Here is a 26,977-nt window from a genome sequence, read left to right on the forward strand (position 1 = left end):
ACAACTGGGTGTTCACATGTTAATGCCACATCCTTATCAACAGCTGGGTGTTCACATGTTAATGCCACATCCTTATCAACAGCTGGATGTTCACATGTTAATGCCACATCCTTATCAACAGCTGGGTGTTCACATGTTAATACCACATCCTTATCAACAGCTGGGTGTTCCCATGTTAATGCCACATCCTTATCAACAGCTGAATGTTCACATGTTAATGCCACATTCTTATCAACAGCTGGATGTTCACATGTTAACACCACGTCCTTATCAACAGCTGGGTGTTCACATATTAATGCCACGTCCTTATCAACAGCTGGATGTTCACATGTTAAAGCCACATCCTTATCAACAGCTGGGTGTTCACATGTTAATGCCACGTCCTTATCAACAGCTGGATGTTCACATGTTAATGCCACGTCCTTATCAACAGCTGGATGTTCACATGTTAATGTCACGTCCTTATCAACAGCTGGATGACTACATTATTGCCGTGTTTTTATTTACAGCCATATGTTCAGTCAAATATGCTTGTTGTCCCACTGCAGACTTTGACCTTTGACTTGTCCTTGCCTTCCTTGCAGGAAATCGAGTCCTTGCTGGTGAACTGGAGCGGGCCGGACCTCAGCGGCTTCGGAGAGCTGGTTCTGGAGGGTTCCTTCAAGGTCCTCAGAGTGAAAAAGGAGAGAGCGTTCTTCCTGTTCGACAAGATGCTGCTGATTGCCAAGAAAAGGCTGGAGCAGTTCATCTACAGCACTCATATCTTTGTAAGAAGGACCAGATCTGAGGTCGTAATTTGCATTGATGTTGTCATACTGATCTAAGACTTTGCTCCTCTGAGTCTGATTCATAGGAAACTTGAGAGTTCTGCATAATCTCCTCAGAAAATGCTGCAGCATATTTATGGAGGCTCCAAACCTTTAGAGTATATTGTTTTTGTCCATTTGTCCTTTTTAGTGCTGTAACCTGCAGCTGGTGGAAACCCTGAAAGATCCACTCTGCTTCAAAGTGTCGGACCAGACAATTCCCAAGCAGCAGCACATCGTTCAAGTGCGTGTGCAAGTTCCCTCAGTATCTTATTCAGCTTTGAAACCAGACCTCCTTTCATGCTTGTATGCCTTTCCTGCAGACGAAGAACCAGGAGGAGAAGCGGCTGTGGGTCCACTACCTCAAGAGGCTGATTGTTGAAAACCATCCAGCTTCACTTCCACAGAAGGTAAGGAGATCTGTGAGGGAAATAAAGTCAAAAGAGGTTTGTTGGACCTGAAAGCTCAACCACTTCTCTTGATGTGGATGAAGAACATGTAAAGTTCAGTAACACATAAAGTCCTGTACTTCCTTTGGCAGGTTTCAGAATGTAAAACCAGTGAAACTGTTGTGGTTTTAGCAGGCAGAGCTTAAGCTCTCCAGGATTTAATTTCTCTAAACATTTCAGGAACTCAGTACAGAACATGACTTGTTTCTCATTTGTGAAGTCAAAATGTTTAGATGTTATGTTCAATTTCATAATTTTATTTAAAGTTATTTCCTAAATATTTTTTGTGTTCATTTTTATCAAAATCATTTTGAACTGGTTGTGTCATCATGGAATATGTCATTAGGGAGTGACGTGTGATTTAATTATATCTTATTATGGCATGCCCTACATGTCCAGTAGTGGCAACTTGAATGGAGGAGCTAATACACATTTTCGATTTTTTTGTCGAAGAATCCCCTTTAAAATGAGAAATACTATGAAAAAATAAAAGTATGAATGTATTTTTGTGGTGTGACTGAAGTTGATTAAAAGCAAACAATCCACTTTAAAATCAGAATGACAAATTATGTTAATGATAACAGCGCTGTATGGAGAAACATAGGAATTTTATCTTGATGTTTTACTGCCACCTGCTGGTCAATTACATACATTGCAGAGCTCTAAATGGATCCAAATGGGATGATGGGTGGGTATATATACTATATATATATATATTTATATATACATATATATATATATATATATATATATATATATATATATATATATATATATATATATANTTACTGCCACCTGCTGGTCAATTACATACATTGCAGAGCTCTAAATGGATCCAAATGGGATGATGGGTGGGTATATATACTATATATATATATATATATATATATATATATATATATATATATATATATATATATATATATATATATATATATATATATATAACTTCTTGGAATCTTAGAATTAATCTACATTAATCTAGATTACAATCACTCATTTGAATTCTGCCAAGGCATTCATAATGTATTTGTGCTACCTCCAGGTTTACTTTATTTTCTTTGCAAAATCACATGTAATTTCATCTTTTTACTTAAGACTTTGACGAAGTTATAAGTACTTTTTTTTGCTAATTTGTTGCTGTGTTTTTGCTGAAAAAAAAACGGAGTGCCCCACTTCCAATTATAGATGTCCCGCTTTAATATAGTGTCTCCAAAAATCCAACTTTGGGGCAACAGCATTTCAGGATAATATAAAATCTGTCTTTAAAATGTTTCTTTTGAGGTGACACAGAGGTTTTTAAAAATAATAAAGTAATATAATAATAATATAATAAAAATATCAGTATCATGACTCTAACTTTAGAAATGGAATAGGCTGATATGGTGAGAAATACCTCCCCTCTCGCAACGGAATGATATATGAACAAAACGGAACTTTTAAGCATATGGTTAAAGTTTTTTATGACCTAAAATTAAGTATTTTGGTGGACAGATAAATTTGAATGAAAATGATTTTTATTTGTATGAAGACACATTTTAGTTGATGTGCTACATTCAATTAATATATTCTCTGCTCAGTGGATGGCAATTCCTGCTTTTGCTATCAACACTTATCAGGCGGAGATTTACCATTAGGCAATACTAGGCAGTTACCTAGGTCCCCAAATTCCTGGGGGCCCAATAAAACTCTGTTCCCATGTATGGTTAATATAACTATTTCTTATTTGTGCACATTAATTATGTTTTTGATAAAAATAATTTCGCTAAAATGCCTTCAGAACGCTTATATAAGTGTGTCTCACTGCAGCACTCCTTTTGCTGCACATGTTCAGAAAGCAAACCATTTCAAAACAAACAGAAGGAATAGCTGTGTTGGCAGCTTAGTCTATTTGTCACTAAATAGCGACTTTTAAGGCCCCTCTAACACTTTCATTTCAAGACAGCACCTAGCGCCAAATCTAATGACTTTCTTCTGCTACTTGAGACTTTGGCGACAACATATAAAGGCACCCAACTCTGCTCTCCAGAGCAAGTAGATTGGTAACCCCGCCTCCTGCTTTCCTCTAGCTTGTCTGCTGTCATGAATCATGAATCAAAAGTTTACTGTTTTCAGCGAGCAGCAAGGGCTGCAGCTCCTCCAATGCACTGACAGGAAATCAGACTTAGCAGTAAACTGTTCCTGGAGTTGGAGAGAGAACAACAGTCCAACTGTCCAACTGATCTTTAACACAAATTTCTAATAAGCCAATCACATGTAGACATGGTGAAGATAATCTCTTTTAGTTAAAACCGAGCATCAGAATGGAGAAGAAAGGTCAGTTAAGTGACTTTGAACATGGCTGGTTGGAGTATTTCAGAAATTGCTGATCAACTGGCATTTTTACCCAAAATCATATCTTGGGTTTACAGAGAATGGGCCGAAAAATAGAAAATATCCAGTTCTGTTGGTGCAAATGCCTTATTTATGGTCAGAGCAGAATGGCAACTGGCTGGAGTGGATAAAATGGCAGCAGTATCTCAAATAACCACAATTTTGACTGAGGTATGCAGAAGAGCATCTCTGAATGCACAAACCATGGAAACCTTGAGGCAGATGGACCAGAGCAGCAGACGACCACTCACTGCTGTCAGCTAAGAACAGGAAACTAAGGCTTTAATTCACACAGGCTCACCACAATTAGACAATAGAAGATTAAAAAATGATTGCCTGACCTGATGAGTCTCGATTTCTGCTGCAACACTCGGATGGTAGGGTCAGGCTTGTGGTGGTGATGCAATGGTGTGGGTCATTTAAAATGCACAATGAAGTTTTTTTTTTTTTTTCTAAATCTTTGCTTTAAAGTATTAATAGTATTTATTTTTCGATTCATTAATCAATCAAAAACCACAATCAACACATTAATCAATAACTGATAGATGCAGCTCAAATTTAATGAACAGCTGGAAGAAATAAATAGAAATAGCCATTTACGAACAGCTGATTTTCAGGCTGAAAAATAAGGAGGAGATATTCACAGAAAAAATGGAGCCCTGGCATGAAAATCGTAAAAAATGGAGAAGAAGAGGGAAAAGGTTAAAAACAATAAACAGATGGAAATGTTTATTATCTGTTCTACACTAAGATATGGTCTGTGGAGTGTGAGGTAGTGCACTGCAAAAAAATTGAAATCTAATTAAGTAATTTTTGCTTAAAATAAGGGTTTTTTGCTTGAATTGAGCAGGTAAGTGAGACACTTTGCCAATAGAACAAGATCATTTATATTTAAAACAAGAAAAAAACTATTGCAGTGTCCTATTTTAAGTGCATAATGTCTAATTATCTTACTTTAGGAGTAAATATACTCATTCCATTGGCAAATGGTCTTATTTACCTACTGAAATTAAGGGTAAATACACTTAATTTTAGACATTTTTTACTAATTTCTAGATTGTTTTTGCAGTGTGGTGGAAGGCTGCAGGTGCTTGCTATACTTGTGGCTATGTACACTGAAAAAAATAGAAATCTAGATAAGTCATTTTTTCTTAAAATTAGTGTATTTGTTCTTGGATTGAGGAGGTAAAAGAGACATCTTGCCACTGGAACAAGACAATTTACACTTAAAATAAGAAAACTCAAATTGCTTTGTCTTATTTAAAGTGCATATTATCTAATTTTCTTATTTTAAGAGTAAAAAATACTCATTATATTGGCAAACCATGTCAATTACCTACTCAAATGAAGGGTAAATACACTTAATTTAAGACATTTTTTTTGTTATTTCTAGATCGTTTTCCAGTGTATGTGTATACACTGGAAAAAAATCGAAATCTACAAAAGTCATTTTTTCTTAAAATAAGGAGGTAAAAGAGACATTTTACCAAAGGAAAAAGATAAGTTACACTTAAAATAAAATAAAAAAAAACAATTGCATTGTCTTATTTCAGGTACATATTATCTAATTATCTTATTTTAAGAGTAAAAATACTCCTTCCATTGGCAAACTATCTCATTTACCTACTCAAATTAAGGGTAAATACACTTAATTTAAGATATTTTATTTTTTATTTTCCAGATCATTTTTCTAGTGTATACATATTATGTTAGTTTTTTGTTAGTTTTTGTAAGCTTTATTTTTCTTTTCCATTACTTCAGTGTTTGTTTTCTTAATGTAGATGTAGTTGTACCATTATTGTAACCCATGTTTGTAGGTTAGTAAGCCATTCTGTTAAAAGCACCAATAGAAGGGCGTGCAGGTGGTGCAGCGGTTAACGCGTACGACCCATGTACAGAGTCCTCCAAGAGGTCAAACCAGGCTTGAATCCGACCTTTGGTCCTTTGCCGCATGTCTCTCTCTCACACCCCCTTTCCTGTTAGCCTACTGTCCAAAAAAAAGAAAGAAAACAAGCTGCTAGTGCCTCAAAATAAAAATAAAAAACAAAAAGGTAAAGTTGTGATTTACATCTAAATATTGGTGAATTGATCTCATGCAAACAGCCGTAAAGTTAATTCAATTCAGTTTATTTATATAGCGCTAATTAACAACACGTCATGTTAGTCAGACTGATTAAAAGTTTTCTATCTAAGGAAAACCAGTTGATTGCATCGACTCATTGACTCCAAGGCAATCCCTCACACAGCATGCTTGTAGCGACAGTGGAGAGGAAAAACGTCCTTTTAACAGGAAGGAACCTCCAGCAGAACCAGGCTCAGTGTGAGCGGCCATCTGCCGAGGCCGACTGGGGTTCAAGGAGACAGAAGCAGAGACACAAAAGGCAACTGTTTAACAAAGTTAACATAAGAGAAAGAAAGTTGCTGCAGCCAGTTAATCAAACATGAATCAATGATTTATTCTTAACTCAGTTTGGATCCATATAAATAAACGTTTATTTGTTTTAAAGCTGCCATCTTCTCATATAAAATAACCAAATCCATTATGGCCCAGTACAATACATAGTATAGAAGGACATTTTTTCCTTAAGAAATATTCCTGGTGTGAAGAACACAAGGAACAAAGAAGCTGCATTAGATAAACTAATGTGCTTGAACACTAGAGGGCGCCATAGTGCAACAAAAGTCTAGATTGGAAAGAGATTTGCCTCCAAACTGACACCTTTCCAAATAAAAGGATTGCTTCACTGACATGTTTCTTTCTATTCTTCCACATGTTTTAACTGAAAACCAGCTGCTCACCACTGTGAAGCCTTTTACTTTCATAAACAATTATATTTATCTAAAATCCCCCCCCCCCTCGGCAATTTAGACAATTTCTGTCGTTATAGAGATCCATCATACAGATTCCTGAGTTCATTTCCTGCAACATCTGTTTAATCTCTTAACTCCTCTCTGTATGTTTGCTTGTGAGGCACTAGTGCTTTAAGGAACGTCTCAGAAACCCCCCTGACGGCATGTATGGGTTTAGGTTTTCCATCAAGTCTTTCAGTATATCTGGCATCTAAAGAATGTGATGCATTGCACTTTGGATTCATTTTACAAAACAAAACAGAAAGAGAGGTCAGATGACATATTTCTTGTCTTATCAGTTTTTTTTATTGATAAGTTTATCTCTGCTGAACTTTGTTGCTTGTGTTCAGTGACTCACTGTGGTTCTCCTTTCTAGGCGAGGCAGGTCCTTGGAGACAACTTCCGCCAGTGTGAGTTTACACACCTGTTTCCACAAGAGCACAACCTCAACCTGATCCTGGTCCTCAGCTGAACCTTTACATGGTCAACTTAACCAACCTGGTCCCAAACTCGTGATATGTTCTCAAACCAAAACAGGTTTCTAAGTATTTAAAGCCCCTTGGTGGAGTGGCGGCCAACTGGTTAGGCCCTAACCAGTAGGCCGCCACTCCCCAAGGGGCCCTAACCGTTAGGGCATAGAGCTTGGAATCCTGAGGTTCTGAGTCTGAGCCCCCCTCCCACAGACTGCCACTATGGCTCTCTGAGAAAGACCCTTACCCCCACACTGCTCCCAGGGTGCCCCACGATGGCAGCCCACTGCTCCCCAAGGTGATAGATTAAATGCAGAGGTAAATTTCTCCAATGTGAGATCAATAAAGTTCAATTAAATGAAATTAAATTAATTCCGCTGGCTCTACTTCACCCAGTTCTACTATACTCAACCAATTTTCAAACATTTCCATAACTGCTTTTCCAGTAGCAGTGCTGGCTTTTTTCTGGCCCTCTGATTGTACCTACTCCTGGGCAGTGGTGCAAAGGGCCAGTACGGGTGCCAAAGAAGCAGCAGTGAAAGGATTTGAAGTCGCTGGGAGGAAGTAAAGCAGGCTAAGTGGAGCCAACAGAGTAGAATCCTGCCCAAACCTGATAAAAATTTACCAATCAAATCCAAGTGCCAAAACCGGTTCATGACCCAAATCCTAAAGCCGTATAGCCTAGTAAACTAGTCCCACCCGCCAGCGGCCAAAATCATTTTTGCCTGCCTGTGGTCTAGCCTCAATCAATGCCCCAGGCCCTAGAACTGGGGGGCCAATCGCAACGCAGAGATGTGTTTTGAATTGTTGGATGCAAAGCGAGCGGGGTTTTGAGGGCATGACGATCTCGTTTGGAATCAGTTTTTAAAGGATTAGACTTTTCATTGACATGTGAGCAGGAAGAAGCTTTACGCTAATTCATATTTAAGAAGGACATATTCACCGTTTTACTGACAGGCTGTTTGTTTAAACTCCCCCAGCTTTCTGTGGCGCTTACTACGTCACAGTCGCTTGCGCTCATCGGTCAGAGCGTTGGCCAATAGGCACAGACATGGTTTGAAAAACAATTGGTTGTTCTCATCAACAATCTTCCGATGTCTCATTCATTGGGGCCAGACTAAATTACACATTTAATCTCACATTTAGTCTGGTTTACAAGGCTAAAATCCGTACCCAATCCCTGAGCAAACCCAGTCAGATATTCTCATCTAGCCTCCAACCAAGCCCAGCTGCCAGCCTCATTTGGACCCACCACTGGTTCCTGACTCAAACCCCATATTAGATTAAAGTCCGGTCCCAAGTAGAACGTGGTCGAAAATGCAGACCCTGTCAAACTGGTTTCATAAACAAACTCAGTTCCCGACACCAACCTAGTCCAAATCCAGGCCTAGTGTCTGACCATCTATTATTCCTCAATGAAACCCGGTAGTTGGCTAGAACATATTGTGACATCATTTCCTGTTTTGCAGCTCCTCAGTTTGATCAAGAGAACCTGAAGAAGTCGTGCGCTTCGCCGCGTGTGGATGACCTTCACGGTTTCCATCGAGGACGGCGTCAATCAGGTCAGAGGAAGGTCTTCTCTTCTCACCACTTGATCCCTGCATCATGTTCAGTAACGTTCGGTTCCAAACCGTTTGGACCTTTGCTGTTCTAACATGAGGTTTTCAGCTCGTTGCGAGGTCTGATCCTCTTACCTCATGTTCATAGGTCTGACCAAAGAAACGGGAAATGTTCAACATATCAGTGCGTTCCTTCAGGTTGTCCTTCTTTGTCTCACCAGAACCTCCGGAGCTGCTGCTCTACACGCCAGAGAAATCCAGGAAGAGTCTGCCGCTGCTGCTGGAGGGCAGCCTGCCGTACAGACGCACCAGGAGGCAGTCAGGTACCTGGAGATGCTCTGCTGATGATGAGGAAGAAGCTTTAGGAAGCAGCCGGATTGAGTGTTTTCATCTCTCTTCTTGTGTGTCTCTTCCAGCTCCTGCTAAAGACATCGAGGCAGCCTTTCATCCTGATGGTGAGTGACTCTGGATTTTACCTGAACCGACTTTCAGTTTTTCTCTTGATCTTGGGCTGAACTGCAGTTGTTGCTCCAGTACCATGTTTCTAGTCTCTGAGCAGAACATATCGTATCGGATACGATCGGAACATTCGGACAGTGTTCTCACAGGGTTTCACATTTCTCAGAGAGAACCTGAACTGGTTATCACTGATCCTTCTGATGGTTCTAGAAAGATTAACCCTTGGTAGGGCCCTCAGTGAAATGAAAATTTCAAGCCAACAGTGTTATCAGAATCCATGACAAGACCTTATTACCGTTGTAAAATTAAAAAAATCTGGATATTTTGATGGCAAAAATTTATGTCTATGTAAAAACAAGAAACGCCAACTCACCCGAATATATTGAGAAAAAAGTCAAAAGTGCCTCTAAAAGCAATTCATGAAAAACACTGTGAGAGGTGAAAGAAACACATTTTCTTTGATCCAACATAACCTTAGAGGCATTAATGCTGATACTGGCATTTACATTTTTTAGTTTAAAAAACCTAAATATAATTGTTAACGAGGCTTTTTGACTTTTGAACTTTACTTTTGAACTTTTCAATTTGATTTTTACCTGTTTTTCTTGACCTGTTACCTTTTTTTCTACTTAATTTACAGGAGGTAATATATCATTCTGGGGCTCATCTAATTGGTCAATTGCCAAAATAAGATGTACAGCCATGTACCAGTATCTTTGCTGAATAGCTGGATATAGATCTTGTGCTTCTAGACCTCACTGATGGACGGAGGGGGACTCCATTTGTAAGGGGTATGCAAGAGATCAAAAACACTAACTTTCCCTATAAAGTGTTAAGGCAGAGCAGGGATTCCTTTAAGAATCTGCCTGATTGAAACCTCATCTGGGGTCAGGATCCAGCTCTCTGTGCCGATTGGAGGCTCCTGATCAGATAAAATGAATATGATCCAAAGTCTGATCGCAGTTTAAGATGTTTGGAGTGTTTAAGGCAGTCTGGACCCTGCAGCATGGCAGCGTCAATATAGAGAACATGTAATAAAAATAAAAGACTTACTTTTCTTTTATGACGGATATAAATCTATCCAAACTATCCTGACTGTGTTCAACAGTAACCCCCCCCTAAACCTAATAACTGGTTGCAGCAGCTGATAGGCAGTACTTAGTGTTTACCATCACTGTGGAGGAACTGTGAGCCACTTTCCTTTGCAGGATTGCTTTAATTTAGATGCTTTGTGAGTTTTTTCCAGCAACAGCATCTGAATCCTATTTATATCCAGACTTTGACTCACTTAAAATATTCTCCACTAAACTTTAAGGCTGATGTATTTTTACTACGTTAAAAAATTCCATTTACTTTACTTGTGTCTTGGATAACTTTAACACAAAGATTTGAAATAAACCTTAAATTCATGCATTCATTCGTTAATTTCAATTCACTTGAAATACATAGCTGGCTAGATTTATGTTTTTAGGATTGATAAAGTATACTTTGTCCAAATTAATACTAATGAGCTTACTTATAATTCAAATATATATTGTTTACTGTTTGAATAATAATCAGGATTACCTTTATGCAGTTCAAACAATACGTTTTAAATATTCACAATAAATACACTCATTAGTGTTAGTTTTGAGTATTCTTTATAAATACTGAACACATAAATGTAATGATTATGTATTTCAAATAAAAAAGCTTATTATACCAATGAGTGGGTATCATGTAAGGCTTATTTAATAGGATTGGGTTAAAATTCGTTAAGTAAATGGGAATTCTTTATGTAATGAAATTACATAAATCTTCAAATGTGGGTGAAATATTTCAGTGAGTATGTAGGCTACTAATAAAATCATTTTGTTTGGGTTCTTGTTGAGCCTGGACTTACTGGTGTGTGTTTGTATGGAAAAGCCAGAGTCCCTGCAGACGTGCATAATGTTCAGTCACCAGGTTAGAGACGACCAGCATAGTTGGAATCAGCACAGGTCACCATGTTGTGATCAACAATGGTGTCGCTGTAGCTGGTATCCTTTGGAATGTAATACAATAGAACTCCGCCACCGAAAGCTCGATGTCTGCTAAAGAGAAATTGCGTTTAACGTCTAAGCGACTGAAATAATGCAGTCTTTTGTTGATCCAGTCAGATTCTTTTCCTGCACTGGAAAAATGATCTAGAAATAAGTAAAAATGTCTTAAATTAAGTGTATTTACCCTTAATTTAAGTAGGCAGATGAGATAGTTTACCAATGGAATGGGTATTTGTACACTGCAAAAAAGGAAAATCTATACAAGTTTAATAAACTTGAATTCAGCATTTTGGTCTTATTATGCTTGTTTTTCAATGTATTTTCTTAGTAAGACTGAATATTGTTAAGATTATTTGACTTGTTTTAAGAAAATTCATTTTTTTCATCCTAACTAGATAAAACAACTAATTCTGAGCAGCTTTTTTCTTAAAATAGCACACATTGCGGACTGAGTCGTGTTAACATTTAGACTGTGAGTACATTTTTACTTGTTTCAAGAAAATAAGACATCCACATTAACCTGTTTTAAGAACTGACCCCATCTCATTAAGATATTCAAACTAATCAAATCTGATTGCATTCAAATTGAAAGGGTCATTGAGATGGTCATTCATGATTTAGCTTTGAGATTCTGAACCTCACCAGTGGACCATTCACTGTTTACAATACATCATAACTACTGTACACCATACATATGCTTATTATAATAGAAGCTCTGCCTTAAAGTGGAACGCTGTTTTTTTTTTTACATTTGGCCATTGATTTTACGTTAGTACATCATGTTCTGTTTTATGTCATTTGGAGCCGTTCTGAAGATATTCTGTTAGGTTATATCCAAGTAACGTCTTCCTATGGGCAACGACTTGAAGCACAAACTTAACTGTTCATAATTATTCTTTATGGTACGTCAGCATTCATAACGTAGGCGAATCACTGTCCCCCAGACATCTGCGGTTATATTTTTATCTTTTGAAAACGAAGCGGCGCGTGTTTGACGTCATCCGCGTGTGCTGGCTACCGTTCATTCTTCCTGTCCGCTGAACTGCTGCTAGTTTTTGTCACATGCCTGGAAGATGTCTAGTGTTACTACCACAGATGATCTCGCTCTCCAAATGGAATTGAAAGATTCAGATTAGCTCACCGAATGAATATAAGGGGTAGAGCGTAGCGATACTGCTACATCACCATCTCTTCATCTCTCCAAAGCTGTGCAGCCCTCAGCTTTTTTTGGGAGGGGGGGGGGTGTATTTCGCTTAATTCTGTGACATTTCTGCTAAAATATTAATAAAAAAAGTTTTGAAGTTTTTGTCAAGTGTGTTTTTCCCATACATTCACTACACTTAAATAATAAAATTAATTCTAGCTAAGAAAAACAGACTAGTTTCAAGCCTTTAAACGAACTGGTATCAAATACGTTTGCCTTGTTTTTAAGCCTGTTGTATGCTTGTTTTGAGCAATAATTGGTTAGATATTATTTAATTCTAAGCAATAATGACTAATAAATGAGAATATATTGCTTAAAAGAAGCGAAAAAATCTTAACGAATAAAAGAAAAAATAGATTTTATACTTGATTTAAGTTTTTTGGATGCTTACTACTTGGATATTATGTTCTTGTTTTAAGAAATCTTACCAAGTCTCATTTGCTTGCTGCACTGGCAGATTATTTAGCTAAAAATAAGCAGTAATTCACTTAAAACACTATATTTTTTCTTATTTTTTAGAAGGCATTTTTTAATGTGTACTTTTAAAATAAGATAATTAGATAATATGCACTTCAAATAAGACAATACAAATATCTTTTCTTATTTTAAGTGTAAATTGTCTTGTTCCATTGGCAAAATTATCTTTTACCTCCTCAATCCAAGAACAAATGCACTTACTTTAAGAAAAATCAACTCACAGATTTTGATTTTTTCCAGTGTAAAATGCTTTTAGAGCAGAAGTGAGAGCGGTCATGTCCTCAAACATCCACAGAGAGAATCCTGGACATAGATGGACACCTGGACCTCATTTCAGAAAGCAGGATGAGTGAGAAAAAGGAACAAATTTTGCGATGAATCCCTGCATATCCTGGGTTTTCAGATAGCAGTTATCACTGCAAGCTACTCATGGAACCATCTCACTTCAGTAGCACTGAAAAAACAATCCAGAAATAAGTAAACATTTCTTAGATTAAGTGTATTTACCCTTAATTTGAGTAGGTAAATAAGATATTTTGCCAATGGAATGAGGATTTTTACTCTTAAAATAAGATCATTAGATACAATGGACTTGAAATCTTATTTTAAGTGTAAATTGTCTTCTTCCATTGGCAAAATGTATCTTTTATCTCCTCAATCCATGAACAAAAGCACTTATTTTAAGAAAAAATGACTGTATCTAGATTAAAATTTTTTCCAGTGTGGAGTTGTTGAACTAATCCCACATCTGAGTTCTTTACCAGAGGAGCCTGGAGATGCAAATAATCCACATCATTGGATGTATTTTAAACTCTGCATCTGAACTTTTGAGCCTCACTGTTTTCAATGGAGTCAATAATTTATCTCACTTAATGTTTAGCCACAGATCACTTAGACGACTCAACAGGGACAAATTCTCTGTGTTGAACTTTGTTTTTATGCTGAAAGCAAACTATTGCGCATTAAGCTGTAAATTATTCATGTACAGCACAGCTGGTCATTAGGTTGATCGCAATTTATTTCTGATGTCAGTGGCCTAAAATGATATAAGGAACCAACTAATGTGGTATTGTACAACATGCCGGTCTTAGAAGCTTTAGTATTTCTTTTAACAATATTTAATTGAATTTTCCCAGCAGAACAATGTTTGTTTGTTTTTTTACATCAAATAATATCCTATCAAAGGAAATTCCTGATTTATCTTAAAGAAATATTTCTGCTTTTTTTCCTATTTCAGAAAGTGGAAATACAAATAAACGTCTGGCTGTTTAGAACTGATTTATCATTTAAAAAAAAGATGTCTTCATAAAAATATTACATATATATATATATATATATATACTGGTGTCAAATGCAGACTTTGAAGCTTCTTGTTTCCTCCCGTTGCCATGGTGGATCCTTTTTTCTGAGGTCCACTAATCAGGGCTTCCTATATACTCCCTGTTACTCTGAATTCTGGGCTGACTTGACTCAGATTCTAGTTAAATTGTCAATAGCGTCATGTGTTTATTCCGGATATCTGCTGTCTACTCAGACTTATTCAAGCATGTTTTCTGAAAAGGATCCCAGAAGACATGTTCGCAGGAAGGAAGTGACAAGATCAGTTTCTCCTATTCTGCTCCAGCTGGTTCCCAGATGTAGCTTTTGGGTTTGCTTCTATGAAAAAATGACTTCCACTTCTCCCTGACTTCTTACTAAACAATCAGTTCAAAGTGTCTGTATATTAGAATGTAATCATGGCAGCGGTTCTGGTTTTGGCTCAGTCATGCAGAGAGTCCTCATTTTCCTCATCTCAACAATGTTAAAAATGTTCAAATGAATTGTTTTGTTTTGTTGTGTTTTATTTGGATGGTTATGAAGGAATTAACTTATTGCTAACATGCCTGTTGATGTGTTTTCTTCCCTCTGCTGAACTGGAACTTTCCCACCATCTGGGCCATCTTGCAGCTCTGAAGGTAGGATTTTCCACGTCATCCCACTTTCACGTCCTCGTTTGTGTCTGGTTAACACATTTTATGTTCAGGCTGGTGAACATTCTCAGTTATCCAGGTCATAGTCACGCCTGGACTATGACCAGGAATGACTATAGATCCTACACTGGAAAATCGATCTAAAAATAAGTACAAATTTCTTAAATTAAGTGTATTTAACCTTAATTTGAGTTGGTAAATGAGATATTTTTACTCTCAAAATAAGATAATTTGATAAAATGGACTTGAAATAAGTTAATGCAATTGTGTTTTCTTATTTTAAGTGCAAATTGTCTTGTTCCATTGGCAACATGTCTCTTTTTCCTCCTCAATCCAAGAACAAATGCACTTATTTTAATAAAAAATGACTTATCTAGATTTCGATTTTTTTCCAGTGTAACCTTATTTTTCAAAAGAAAAAGCTAGATGGGAACCAAAATGTCTTCAAACTTGCTAACGGAGTCCAGTGGATTAGGTCTTTTTTTATTTTTTGGGAGTTTATTTACAAGCCTCTAGGTCAGATAACAAATGGAGATTAAAAAACAGATATCAAACAACCCTTCAATAAAGGTTCAAGTAACAGATTAAACACACTTGAAAATGTGTTTGGAGTCTTGATTTAAACAGCAGTAAAGTTTCTGAGAATTAAGAGATGAGATTAAGGATGTCTGATGGGAGAGAATTCAAAAAGTTGTGAGAACAGCGAGAGAGAGCTCTGCTAAACTGCAAAAACGATCCAGAATTTAGACAAAATTTCTTAAATTAAGTGTATATACCCCTAATTTAGGTAGAAAAATAAATTGATCTGCCAATGGAATGAGAATATTTACTCTTAAAATAAGATAATTAGATAAAAAGCACTTGAAATAAGACAATGCAATTGTTTTTTTTATTTTAAATGTGAATTGTTTTGTTCCATTGGCAAAGTTTCACACTTACCTCCTCAATTCAAGAAAAAATGCACTTATTTGAAGAAAAAACAACTTATCTAGATGTCAGTTTATTCTAGTGCAGCTGTGCTGCTGCCATCAACACCTTTGTTTATAGATGTAGGAGTACACTGGAAAAATCGATATCTAGATAAGTCCTTTTTTCTTAAATTAAGTGCATTTTTTCTCATATTGAGGAGGCAAAAGAGACATTTTGCCGATGGAATAAGACAATTTACATTTAAAATGAGAAAACAAAATTGCATTGTCTTATTTCCAGTCCATAATATCTAATTGTCTCATTTTAAGAGTAAAAATACTCATTCCATTGGCAAAATATCTTATATACCTAATCAAATTAAAGGTAAATACACTTAATTTAAGAAATGTAACTTTTTTCTACATCATTTTTCCAGTGTATAGTCCTTTTCCTCTTATTGTAACTAACTGTATGTGCTCTCTTTCATCCTTTGACGTAGGAGCTGGCTCTCATTGGCCGTAATTAGAAATAATTCTATCTTAAAAACAAAATCAGCACAAAAGTTTTACCTGCACAAACCGTGTAGCACTGAAAAATTAGGTTAGATCATTTTGATCTAGCTTAATGTGGGGGATAGTGGGTGACCTAATAAATGACCTTTAATATCTCTGAAACAACAGCAGCACACATGATCTTTTTTTAATGAATGATGATTTTAAGTGCAGAAACCTCCAGTAAAGAAGCAATAATCATTCGGTGTATTTCTTTTGGTGGGTTGTCAGCTTCATGCAGCTGCAGCTCCTCCAATTGGATGACGCGGTCCAGGGTGTGAACACTGTGCATCTAAAATGCAGAGCGGTGAACTCCCAGCGGTGCGGTCTGAAAGGCACCATCAGATTTTTTGACAAGTTTAGTTTATTTTGGAGATTAATAGTGACTTGGAGATGAGACAAAAATTATTATAATTCTTGGGCTCTGATTAAGGTTTTTGTTTCAGTATAGCATCAATACCTGCAGTCTTGTCTCAGCATTGGGACAATTCCAGTATTAAGTAAGGAGTGAATGTTAGCAGTCGCGAAAGGTAGCACAGATGAGGGACATGACTGAACCAATGATGCATGATGTACTTTTGGTCTTGCTTCTTTTCAATCTGCTGCCACTCGTGACTGGAACGCTTTGCTAAATATCCTTAAACTGGATATACCCATTTCAGTTTCATCCTTCAAAGCAATTATATCATCCTTGTTCACAGACACTTGAAACTGCTTCTCTTCATAGTCATTTTTGGGTTGTCTGTTGTGTTTTGAATTTATTTATGTATTACAAATAAATTGTATGTATTTTAGCCTTACTTCCCTTTTCCAAAGTGGTTACTCCACTGCTCAGGCCGCCATTGTATTAAAAAAGTTATAAAAAAAAAAAAAAAAGGAAATGTTTGGTTTGGATTTACTAATGAGGTCTGAGATTTCTGATGGCTTCGGAAGTCAATTGCAGGAAAATGAGTCCCAGAAGGGAAAGTAAAAGAATGGTGCATGAGGCAGGGGGTGGGGGGTGGGGGGGTATTAGGAAACTTTTTTTGAGCAGTGAAAACTATTTCTGAAACACAGACTTCCAGTTCTTAGGTCACCAGGATGATTCCTGTTATAGAGACACACAGCTCATTAGAAATGCTAAAAAGAAACAAAATAATCCCTTCAAATCTTGTCAAATTCCAGAGATGTAGGAATTTGGGAATCTCTTGAACCAAATAGGTGACCTGTAGATGTTGCATTGCAGCAGGCGGGCAGCGAGGGAGAGCTATGTCCTGCAGAGAGTCTGGGTTCTGCAGGCAGCAGCAGTACTCTCGCCTCATCGGTTATCGAGGTAGAGATGGAGCGGGATGAGCCGAGGATAAAACTATGTCTGGGATCGGACCAGCAGGGGGAGGTAATGAGCACAGACATACAGCAAGGTACAAGACTGATGGATGGATGGTAAATATAAATCAATAATTGAGTTTTTAATCCAGGAGGAAGAGGAGCTGGCCACCCTGAGACCTCCTCCTACTTTGTCCATCACAGAGGAGATCCTGGAGTTCATCAACCAGAGTAGAGTACGAGAAGGACTCACCGCCATGGTTAGAACCGTCTACTTAACACATTTCTATTTGAATTTAACAGAGCAATAATCTGTTTGTGGTTTATTGGTTTTCCAGGACCAAATCCAGGAGCCTACCAGTGTGTTCGAATCTCCAGCAAACCAGACCTGCTTCACCTGCCCATTGCCTCCTATCGCTGCAAGCCCGGAGCAAAGACTACTCTCTGAATATGACCAGGAAGAAGAAGGCATCAAAGAAGAAGATCCATCCAATGACAGCAAGAGGGCTACAGATGAGGTTAAGGAAATTCCAGATGTTGCTGGTGAGATGGAGGAGATGGAACGGGACAGAACAGAGAAGACAACAGAGGGAGGAAAAGAAAGTAATGAGGAAGCAGAACAGATGCTGGAAATACTTCCAGCATCAGTTCCTCAGCTCTCCCTATCTCCAGAAGAAAAAACAAACATCAGCAGTGAGCTACCAGACTTGGATGAAGAATCGGCAGCATCTCCCCAAAGTCAAGATGTCCTTCATCAACCCATCCAGAGGTTTCCCATACCTAAAAAAGGTTCCAACCTGACCAAAAAGGACAAGAAGATTATTGAAAAGATCCGCAGTTACTACGAAGCAGCTGCAGAGGCTGAGGAGGATGAAGCTGAGGAAGAGGAAGAGTCAAGAGAAGGAGCAATGTCGAGAAGAAGAGGGAGTTTCTCACAGATCCCAGCCGGCTTGGTGAAGGAGTCTGTCTCACGGTTTAGTGTGCCTGGGAAACATGGAGAGGAAGCTAGCGTGAATGAAGACGGGGAGGCAAATACAGACTCCATGCTCTGTTCCTCCTCTACTCCTGCTATGCTTCCAGTACATGGATTGGTGAAGGAACCACTGAGCTCCAGTGAGGTGGATCCAGAGAGTCAAGCAGGGTCTACAGGCTCTGATGAGATGAAACAACCACAGAACACAGAGTTAGATCCCAAAACCTTACCTGAAGAGGAAACTGAGCTCCTGGATAAAAGCTGGAACATCTACAAAGGATCTCTAGAGGAGACATTGGAGGAACCAAAGGAAGGAGAGAACGTTGAATCTAGAACCATAGAAGAAGAAAAACTGTCTCTTTCTCAAAGTCCTGAAAGCGAAGAAGAGGAAGAGAAGAATGTTGGCGTTCCTCAGCCTGACACCAACGAATCAAAACCAACCAGCAGCCAGTCAGAACCTTCAACAGACGTCCCAGTACAGGAGCAAACACAGAATAAAACCCAATCCATGTGTTCCAGAACCAAAACTGGACATCAGGCAAACACAAAGGAGAACCTGGAGAGCTTCCCCAGTCAGAGTAAAGTGGGTCGATGGTCTCGCCACTCCAGGATCGTCAGCGCCAACCGGGCGTTGTTTGAAGGGATGGGATCCGACGTCACCGGTATCAGCTTGTTTGAGGTGAACCCGGTGGCGGACCCGGTCCTTATAGAGAACTCAGAACGTATTCTAAGCAAAGTCCAAACTCTGGCTCGGATGTACAGTGCCAAAGCCGGCGCCATGAAAGTGCCTCTGCATCACAAACGGGTCAGCACCGTCAGGACCCAAGCCTGGGTCACAGCAAGGCTGTCCGAGCGTTCTACCCAGAACAGAGACAAAAGTCCGTCAGATCAAGAAAAGGAGACCCCATATGGAGCCCAGAGTGGTTCTGAGAGCAAAACAGAACACCAAGCCCTGAAACAAACCACCCAGAACCAGACCACGATTGAAGAGAAGACAAAGAATCAAGAGGAAAGGCGGGAAAATCAGATGAATGGTTGGTCCATTTTCAGTTGGCTCTCCACAGTCTAGGAATTAGCAGGTTCTGTAATGTAAACATGAGCTTAGGAAGAATCATTTCCCTGGAACATTTAGCCCACAAAAAACCAAAACAATAGATCTGGTATACAGATAAACTGAAACTGTGCTAAAGCAGCTTCTGGTCCAGATCCAAGGTTTAGACTTCTTAGGTTCATGTGAGCCGCCAATTATTCTGGATGCTGGAATAATGATAAACACAGTCAGATAAACACAAATTAAATTAACATTTTGCCAAATAAAAGAAAAGAGCCACACATGGCTATGCCGAGTGAGAGCTGCTGCAAACGAGCTCCGGTTAGCTCTGGCTGCCGTTACCCTCGGAGGTCCGCTGGTTGCTGTCCTCTCAACTTTGGAAATGTTTTTTAAATGACTAAATCAGTAAAGGGACTACATAGTGACGCTCGAAAGTACAATGTTTTCGCCTCAAATGATCTTAAAACGTACTTCTATTGAACAACGAATTAAGTTTTAACTTAACTTAACTCTGAGCTCTGTAAGCGCTCCATTGAAAGCTGCTGCTGCCGCAGTGCATGCTGGGACAGCTGTCAGTCTCAAGAACAGACAAGTCTGCTCTGATGCATGCTGGGTACAGAGGGAGGGGTGAGAACAGCATCCGGGGACTTTGTCCGTTCTCTAGCTGCTGTTCTTGTGAATTGAAACAGTACTAGGGCTGAGGTTGATGATGTTTCACAAGTACAAGATCACATGAGAACGCACAAGTACACAAATAGAGAAACAGCAAAAGTTTAGCCACTCGACATGAGTTTATAAAACCTTTATTTATTTATATTTTAATTGTTGAATCAGGACAGGACCTGGGCCTGCAGCTTTATGCTTTATTTTGAGAATCTTCTCTTCTAAAAAACATCAAATAGTGATGAAAAAAAAACTTATGTCGGGTACCGCAGGAACACTTGCCTCAATGCCTACAGTACAGCATGGCTTGTTTTACTCAATTTGGTAGTTTTTTTATTGTTTGTAAATAGCAGCCAATTCCATCCCCAAATCGTTTGACTCTCCTCAGAGCGGAAAAAAAATTTAAATCTGACACCCGATTTCACATGAGAGGAAAGTTTAAGGCTTGGAGTCCAGGAATACATAGGAAAGAAGAACTTCCTGCTAGTTCACAGGTGGGGGTACTCTCACTCTTAGAGCCTTTTCAGGCTCCAGTGGTACAGAATCCAGACTTTGGACTCTGAAACTGAATCAATTTTGTTTCTCCTTAATGGATCTCTGAACATGTTGGAAATTTCAGAGATGATCATCATGGTCTGGTTATCTTCATCACAGGAAAATGACATTTAACTTTTGAGATTTTCCACAGACTAAAACATGTTTTTTTTTGTTTGGTAGAGTTTCAGAAGAAAGAAGGACCGCCTTGTGAGCTTCTGCTGTTGGGACATGTGACTGCCGCTTGTAATCAACAGACCAATGGAGTCCCTCTTTCTAGGCCCAGAGACTTCATCTCTGCCCTGGCCCAACCTGGAGTAACTCCAACACACAGTGCTGTGGCATCTGGATCCCCTCAGCGCCCCAGAACCCAGCCTATTATCCACAGCGCCTCCTCAGGGTCGGCTGCAGCTCTGGGTGGGAGATTTTCAGAGTTCAGAGACTTTGCTGTAGAGTCAGAGAAGGCTGTTCCTGTTTATTCTGAGACTGGGGTGCACCAGAGTGCAGACGGGTAAGTTATTTATAGAAAAATTATTTCATACTATCCTATTCTCCAGCTTTGATTTGTACAGATTTACCACTTTAATGGTGATGATTTTCTCGCTCAGCAGCTGGCTGGAGAAAGGTGATGGATGCTGTGTTTGGACAACAGGAACCGTCTTTCCTAAGCCAACAGACTCTGAGTCCTGCATTCCAGGGAGAAACGCTGATGCAGCAGCTGGACCATGTAAACAACAGAGCATAGGACACAACGAGGATGAGGACATCTTAAAGACGGACAGACTGTCAGAACCCACTGAGACCCTTGAGGATCAGAGAGAAGAAGTACCATCTGGTCCGCTCTCATCCATTTCCAGGTCCACTCCAACTTCAGTAGAACCTCTGCCAACGTTTACGAACCAGAGACCAACGGACCTGCCTGTTGGAACCAAGCGGGCCTCATCAGCACCTTGGGCTATCAGCAGCTCATCTGAGAGGTACATATCTCTGATGATCGTATCAGAAAGAAATTAAAGAACTCTTTATACACTGCTGAAAAAAATTAAAGGAACACTTTAAAAACACATCAGATCTCAATTGGGAAAAGATCATGCCATTTATTTATACTGATATGGGTTTGGTGATGTGTTAGGAAAAAAGGATGCCACATAATTTGATGGAAATGAAAATAATCAACCTACAGAGGGCTGAATTCAAAGACACCCCAAACATTACAGTGAAAAAATGATAATGCAAGCTGGTCCATTTTGCTGAAGTTTCAATGCTGCAACTCAAAATGGTATTCAGTAATTTGCATGGCCCCCATGTGCATGTATGCATGCCTGACAACATCAGGGCATGCTCCTAATGAGACGGCGGATGGCGTCCTGGAGTATCTCATCCCCGATCTGGACCAGGGCATCACTGAGCTCCTGCACAGTCTGAGGTGCAACCTGGCGGCGTCGGATGGATCAAAACATAATGTCCCAGAGGTGTTCTATTGGATTTAGGTCAGCGGAGCGTGGGAGCCAATCAATGGTATCAATTCCTTCATCCTCCAGGAACTGTCTGCATACTCTCACCACATGAGGCCGGGCATTGTCGTGCACCAGGAGGAACCCAGAACCCCCTGCACCAGCATAGGGTCTGACAATGGGTGCAAGGATTTCATCCTGATACCTAATGGCAGTCAGGGAGCCGTTGTCTAGCCTGTATAGGTCTGTGCGTCCCTCTATGGATATGCCTCCCCAGACCATCACTGACCGCCACCAAACCGGTCATACTGAATGATGTTACAGGCAGCATAACGTTCTCCACGGCTTCTCCAGACCCTTTCACGTCTGTCACATGTGCTCAGGGTGAACCTGCTCTCATTTGTGAAAAGCACAGGGCGCCAGTGGCAGACTTGCCAATTCCAGTGTTCTATGGCAAATGTCAATTGAGCTCCACGGTGCCGGGCAGTGAGCACAGGCCCACTAGAGGACGTCGGGCCCTGAGCCACCCTCGTTAAGTCTGTTTCTGATTGTTTGGTCAGAGACATTCACACCAGTGGCCTGCTGGAGGTCATTTTGTTGCACAAAAGAGCAGATACCGGTCCTGCTGATGGGTTGTAGACCTTCTACTCTCCTGGAGTAACTGCCGTCTCCTGGAATCTCCTCCATGCTCTTGAGATTGTGCTGGGAGACACAGCAAACCTTCTGGCAATGGCACGTATTGATGTGCCATCCTGGAGGAGTTGGACTTCCTGTGCAACCTCTGAAGGGTCCAGGTAGCGCCTAATGTTAACAGTAGTTCCAGTGACCCTAGCCAAATGCAAAACTGGTGAAACAGAGAAAAGATGAGGAGGGGAAAAAATGTCAATGTCTTCCACCTGTAAAACCATTCCTGTTTTGATGGTCGTCTCGTTGTTGCCCCTCTAGTGCACCTGTTGTTAATTTCATTAACACCAAAGCAGCTGAAACTGATTAACAACCCTCTGCTTCTTACCTGACCAAATCAATATCCCAGAAGTTTACTTAACTTGATGCTTTACTCTGATTACAAAGTGTTCCTTTAATTTGTTTGAGTAGTGTACAATGTAATGTTTAAATACGAAACCAGCACCCAGTCACCTATTCAATTCAATTCAGTTTATTTCTATAGCGCCAATTCACGGCACATGTCATCTCAAGGCTCTTGGGACCAGCTCATACAAATTTTTCTATCTAAGGAAAACCAGTTGAAATGGTCTTCCAACAGTCTTGAAGGAGTTCCCAGAGATGCTTAGTACTTGTTGACCTTTTTGCCTTCACTCCGCGGTCCAGTTCACCCTAACCCATCACGAATGGGTTCTGGTCCGGTGATTGTGGAGGCCAGGTCATCTGATGCAAAACCCTATCACTCTCCTTCTTGGTCAAATAGCCCTTGCACAGCCTGGAGGTGTATTTGGGGTCATTGTCCTGTTGAAAAATAAATGATGGTCCAACTAAACGTATCCTCCGCAGCAGATGTGATTCTTGGTCTCCCTTTTCTGGGGCGGGCCTCATGTGAGCCAGTTTCTTTGTAGCGCTTGATGGTTTTTGTGTCTGCACTTGGGGACAGTTCAAAGTTTTGCCAATTTTTCGGACTTACTGACCTTCATTTCTTAAAGTAATGATGGCCACTCAATTTTCGTTACTTCGCTGCTTTTTTCGTGCCATAATGCAAATTCTAACACTCTATTCAGTAGGACTATCCGCTGTGTATCCACCTGACTTCTGCACAACACAACTGATTGTCCCAACCCCATTTATAAGGCAAAACATCAGTCTTTTTAAACCTGTCAGGGGACACCTGTGAAGTAAAAACCATTTCAGGCGACTACCTCTTGAAGCTCATCAAGAGAATGCCAAGAGTGTGCGAAGCAGTAATCAAAGCAAAAGGTTGCTACTTTGAGGAACCTAAAATATAACACATATTTTCAGTTAAGTATATAATTCCACTGGTGTTAATTCATAGTTTTGATGCCTTCAGTGTGAATCTACATGAAAATAAAGAAAACACATAAGGAGGTGTGTCGAAACTTTTGGTCTGTACTGTTTAGTAAGGACTAAAATGTGACTAAAACTAATATTTGGTTTTTGTCCTGAAGACTGAAAATAAGACTAAATCTAAGATGGCTGCCAAAAACAACACTGATCTATAGTTTGACTTTGACTTTGTTTTGACTTTGGTGTCTCTGTGTGAAATTCTCTCCCTAATTACAACCATTAACCGAAACCAGGGTACGAAACCAGGTCCATACAGACATGAATGAGAGAGTTTGTTGTACAAGAGCTGGACTGAACAGAGTCAGCCTGAAAGAAGTCCTTTTGGATCTATTAGAGCAGATAGCCAGAGCCAGAATCAATCCATGACCTCACAGAGATAAGGCCAAACCTCCCATAAACCAGTTATTTTATTTATTTTAACAAAAAAGGGTGAATCAACTTCATTTTTAAGGTTATAGATCAAGGATGGTATGTTACTGTAAGTCACAGGTAATTAAAAATGTTTGGCACTTTAGGGTAAAAATGATCTATCTGCAGTAAAAAAAAATAAAATCAAGATTGGAGTAAAGCAGTGAAAAATCTCGAAAGGCATTTAGAGAATGTCTTCTTAGATTTAAAATATAAAATGAGTAATTCCTAAATTCTCAAGTTTAAATAATGACTAATGCATTCTGAGGAAATGTGATGATGTGGAAATGTGATGGCTGACTGTCTACCCCTCTCCATGTGAACAGTAACAATGCAGTAAGCAACATTTTCCTTGGCAGGTTTCCATCTGCTGAGCTTGATGGAGAAACAATCTTGCTTTACTTGTTGCCACATATGGATCAGAGGTCGTCTAGTGAAAATTACCACAGATCCTGTCAGATTTCCCACTCAGACTGAGAGGCTGGCATGAGGTTCTGCAGAAATTAACCATTGTATAAAATAAGTGACCCAGTCGATAAAAATCGGATTGTTTTTGGTTCCGCAGTGCAAGCAAGAAAAACAGTCTGAAACACTTAGATAAGATTACCGATTCAATTTCAAAACAATGCAGTTAAAGAAATGTAGATCTAAAATCCCCTGAGTCCTATTTAAGGGTGAAGATTGGGTTAAGTGAGAAATGCTTCCTCAGATTCCTGATAACTGGAATTGGAGAAGTAAACAACAATCCCCACATTAAAACAAAAGCAGCTGCAGCCTGACCTTTTTTAGAACTTTCTCCTGGGTTATACAACAACCCGGTCTAGTAAGGTCTTCAAAGTATTCCTTTGATTCAGTCCCAGTACTTAATTGGAGCCTCAGGCATGAATCACTGTGTTGCTATTCTACAAAAAGTTGGCAGTTGGGAGAAATTTCGAAACTTGTCGCAACACAGCAGCATTCAGATATTTACAACCATGCATATTCATGTCACGCCACAATCCCTGCATCTCAATTTTAGGGTAATTTACTGCAGCTTCATGCGCCATTTCGTTTATCTCTAAATCTAACATACTTAACATGGCTTGGAGCTGTCAGGGAAACAGAGACACCTTCTGTAAACACCTCAAATTTATTTACTAACGTCAGCAACTCACTCAAAGAACCGACTGCAGATTGTCATGGTTTTTAGGTGCTTGAACAAAATGCAGAACTAACACAGAGGGCAAGAGCAGTTTCAGATCTTTAATAAACAAACAGCAAGGAGCACGAAAACTGGAAGCTGAGGCTTGGTAGAGCAAACGGGTCATCGGCGCAGGCGGGACTTGATCGATCTTGGGTGAGAGCAAAAGTTAGACACGTCTAGGAGATCGGGAGAATGAGCAAGAGAAAACGTTAATTAAACCTACCACCGGATGATGGAACCGAGATGTTGGCTGGTGACTCAGTGACAGGTGGGGACTACATAGTGGACTTTATAGCAAAGTCAGATAAATGACCATTCAGACAGATGATCAGTGCTATTTGCTCCGTTGGTCACATAACTCCACTGTGCAGTGCCTGCACCACCTTTGTTATTAGTCACCGTTGTTGGGTAGTGACAGCCTATGGCGACAGCTGGCCGCTGTGACAGCAAATCCCATAATGCTTTGCGAGGAGAGCTCTCCACTCAAAGCATTCTTCTGAGGCCTTTCTTTTCTTCTCATACACTTCGTAGACACTTTTTCTCTTACGACCCTCGGCCATTTTCAAAGAACCGCGGTGAGAAAGGTGAGCTTCAATGACTTTCTGAAACTGTAGTTCACCACAGATATACGCCTGAAAGTGCGCATGCACAGAAAAAGATAGCTAACGGGACAAGCTCATTGGACGGCCTTAGGTAAACATGTCACCAGAATGATTGACGATTAGGCGGACCAATTATTTAGATGATTCACCGAGAATACGGGGGATAGGCACTGGCCCTACCTCAATCCTGAGGAAATAAGTGGGAGAATTTGGATGGATTTATTGAAATGCAATTTCAAACAAATGCATTTCATTTCCAATGACATCAATATTCATTTACAGTGGTTCAAATTCAGCTCCTGGTGACACGACTTTGTGCCCATAACAATGGCTGAGTATGAGAGCAACAGAGGAAAAATTGCCTTTAACAGAAAACTTTGTCTGTAATACATTCAGCATAACTTTCATTCAAAATATAGGAATTTATTATTCAACTCCATAGTAAACATATTCAGGTTAGAAGACATTCAACTAGCATTCAATTGGATGTTGGATGTTCAAGATCATCTGCCTGGCTGTGTGTTTCCTGGTCAGGAAGCTGATTTACCGTTACCTTTTGTATCCCTCCTTCTTTTTGTATCTCTGCTTCTGTCTCCTTGAACCCCAGTCGACCTCAGCAGATGGCCGCTCACACTGAGCCTGGTTCTGCTGGAGGTTTCTTCCTGTTAAAAG

General features: G+C 39.5%; 1 protein-coding gene across 4 annotated transcripts in view; it reads left to right on the forward strand.

Annotated features, from left to right (window-relative positions):
- The window catches only part of LOC107097864 (mucin-5AC-like), a 51,425-nt gene that overhangs the window by 17,477 nt on the left and 6,971 nt on the right, over positions 1-26,977 (forward strand). Inside the window, exons 4-16 of one of the 4 annotated variants that reach the window (XM_015395189.1) lie at positions 585-767; positions 958-1,050; positions 1,130-1,216; positions 6,855-6,888; positions 8,418-8,510; positions 8,729-8,830; positions 8,924-8,962; positions 14,616-14,623; positions 17,324-17,473; positions 17,556-17,663; positions 17,742-19,410; positions 20,808-21,135; positions 21,233-21,601. In XM_015395189.1, the coding sequence (XP_015250675.1) occupies positions 585-767; positions 958-1,050; positions 1,130-1,216; positions 6,855-6,888; positions 8,418-8,510; positions 8,729-8,830; positions 8,924-8,962; positions 14,616-14,623; positions 17,324-17,473; positions 17,556-17,663; positions 17,742-19,410; positions 20,808-21,135; positions 21,233-21,601 (3,263 nt within the window). The remainder of the gene's footprint in view (positions 1-584; positions 768-957; positions 1,051-1,129; positions 1,217-6,854; positions 6,889-8,417; positions 8,511-8,728; positions 8,831-8,923; positions 8,963-14,615; positions 14,624-17,323; positions 17,474-17,555; positions 17,664-17,741; positions 19,411-20,807; positions 21,136-21,232; positions 21,602-26,977) is intronic. The other 3 variants (XM_015395190.1, XM_015395192.1, XM_015395191.1) reach the window with 3 other exon arrangements.

The sequence above is a fragment of the Cyprinodon variegatus genome, unplaced genomic scaffold, assembly GCF_000732505.1.
Source record: "Cyprinodon variegatus isolate N-32 unplaced genomic scaffold, C_variegatus-1.0 Scaffold729, whole genome shotgun sequence".
Taxonomy (NCBI): Eukaryota; Metazoa; Chordata; class Actinopteri; order Cyprinodontiformes; family Cyprinodontidae; genus Cyprinodon; species Cyprinodon variegatus.